The following is a 2,201-nucleotide window of genomic DNA, read 5'->3' on the forward strand; positions in this document are numbered from 1 at the left end:
GAACACCATCCTTGTTCCTACATTACATCTGTCATTACAATTTAATTCATTTAGTAGTTTTTAGTTATATAAACTTTGTTGGTAAAATGTCTGGAAACATGTATATAAAATTGTTACTAAAAATTGAATTGTAGATAGGAAAAGCACATGATTAGAAAATAAATATATTTACAGAATATTAACCAAAGGAGAGTGATTCAGAAAATGTAAGAGTATGCCTTTGAATAATACAAATAAAAGCTAGAATATTTGGAAAAAGAAAAACAAAATTACTCTAGATAACTTTTATAACACAGAAAACTTTTTAGGAACATTTTATATCTAGCCATTTTATATTTATGCTCCTTTATCAAAATATTGTTTTCTTCTCTTCACATGCTCACACAAAAAATAGAAATTAAAGCCTTCTACAATCTCCTTGCTTTGTATTTAGTTGTTGATTTATTTGTAAAATGTCATCACTTAGTACTTTTTCTTTGTCTTGTGACGTATACAAAATGTATCCTTGTAGCTGATGTCACCTTAGTGATAAGGATGTCTTAGCTTTTATGACTTTGTTTCATTGGATCTGAAGTTAGCAGTCTTGCAGATGATAAAATTTAATGTGGATGTGATGAAGGTGATTATAATTATTTTGATTTGTTCACATTACGTGAAGCTTACCTTCTTGGTTCCTTGAAACTCTTAGTTTGAACGTGTGTGCCTGAGCAAGGCCGTGATGAATTTTGACTATGCAAAATTTATCCTTTTTCAGGTCGCTACAGCCGGTATTGAAGTGTTGGTGCCACTTAAGCTTAGTTATGACTGGAAAAATAGACTTTATTCAATGTAACTAGCCATTCTAATAGGATAGAAGTGGGCCAATAGTGATATATTTTTATCCTCTTAGAATGACACTTTATAAATATAATTGTTTGTTTTTCCAAGTTTATAAGTCTTAGATTTAAGGATCATAGCTGGCTGATTGCACCAGCACTTTTTCTATGTACTGAAGAACAAAAATTCTTTAGAATTTAGTGATGTTCTTTCCACCAGTTAGCTGGAGATTTTTCATTGAAAGAATCTGGAATGAAGATCTTTTTGCTTTGTTACTAGATGGAATAAAATGTATATATTTTGAGAATGAAAGGAAAGTGAATTTATTTTCAAGATTAGAAGTAGAAGTATTTCATGCATATTCTTTTTCTTTCAAAGCCTATTTTCTCCTTAAAAAAAAATATATATATAATTATTTTTATTAGTGTTTAGAATGACAAAGGTCTAACCAGTGATGAGAAAAGGATTAACAAGTGATGCAAGGAGAGCAAGTTTGACCGGCATTAGTTCTTTTTATTCAGTTAGTCAGTTTACAACAATATTAAGTATGTTTGTGAAGTGTGATGGGTGTTTTTACAGCATTAGTTAGGTTTTGTAGGCATTTGCAAAACACATTGCTCACGAGATTGCCATAGCTTTTGTATCCTGATATGGTACATTTATTTGCTCTTGATAATGTTATGTTTTTCCTTTTTCTTCTCATGAATTTTATATAATTTCAATAGCCATTTTAGTGTTTTTTTTTCAGTGGCTATATGAATGTAATGTTAAAAATGATGAAATATGATTCAAGAGATTTGACCCATGTTTAGACTAGATGGAGTTGAGGTGTGACAGCCTCTTTTCAAAGGAATTACTTGAGTTGTAGTTTAAGTCTGTGTACATGAGGAGATTTTTTGTGGTTCTCTCTACCAATAAAACGATTCTTAACGCCATTTTCTTTTGTCATCCCAAGGCTTGAAGAATGGAAGTATTGGTGAATATTGGAAGATGAGAAAATCTTAATGAGTCGGAAGATTAGAAGCACTGGCCGGGTTTCTTTGGGGAACATTGGAGAAGAATTGTTGGCGAAGACAGAACAGGCTGACAATATTCACCACTGTTGTAATAACCAAGAAATGGAATGTTTCCAAGCATATGAAGATCTCACACTAGAATTTTGTGAAGCTTCAAGGGAAATTGGAGAAGTAATGAAGATGGCAGTTGGTTTGAAGAAGGAAATAAGGCGGGTAAAAGGGTAACACAAGAAAAACAAGGGAAGGCAGTAAGGAAGGGAAGTAAAGTTGAAGCAAAGTCGCAAAAAACTGGGTCAAGACGAAGGAATGCAAGAGTTTTCTCAGGTCAAAAGGGCGTATGGTCAACCCAGTCTTCCTTGTTGAACACCA

At 32.4% G+C, this 2,201-nt stretch overlaps 1 protein-coding gene across 1 annotated transcript in view; it reads left to right on the plus strand.

Moving 5' to 3' along the window:
• Nucleotides 1-1,751, plus strand: part of LOC119592450 (transformer-2 protein homolog alpha-like) — a gene marked incomplete in the record, with an annotated part of 60,166 nt that extends 58,415 nt beyond the window's left edge. Inside the window, 1 exon segment of the mRNA XM_037941271.1 lies at nt 755-1,751. Within this exon segment, the coding sequence (XP_037797199.1) occupies nt 755-774 (20 nt within the window).
• Between the last annotated feature and the right edge of the window lie 450 nt (nt 1,752-2,201).

The sequence above is a fragment of the Penaeus monodon genome, chromosome 30, assembly GCF_015228065.2.
Source record: "Penaeus monodon isolate SGIC_2016 chromosome 30, NSTDA_Pmon_1, whole genome shotgun sequence".
Classification (NCBI taxonomy): Eukaryota; Metazoa; Arthropoda; class Malacostraca; order Decapoda; family Penaeidae; genus Penaeus; species Penaeus monodon.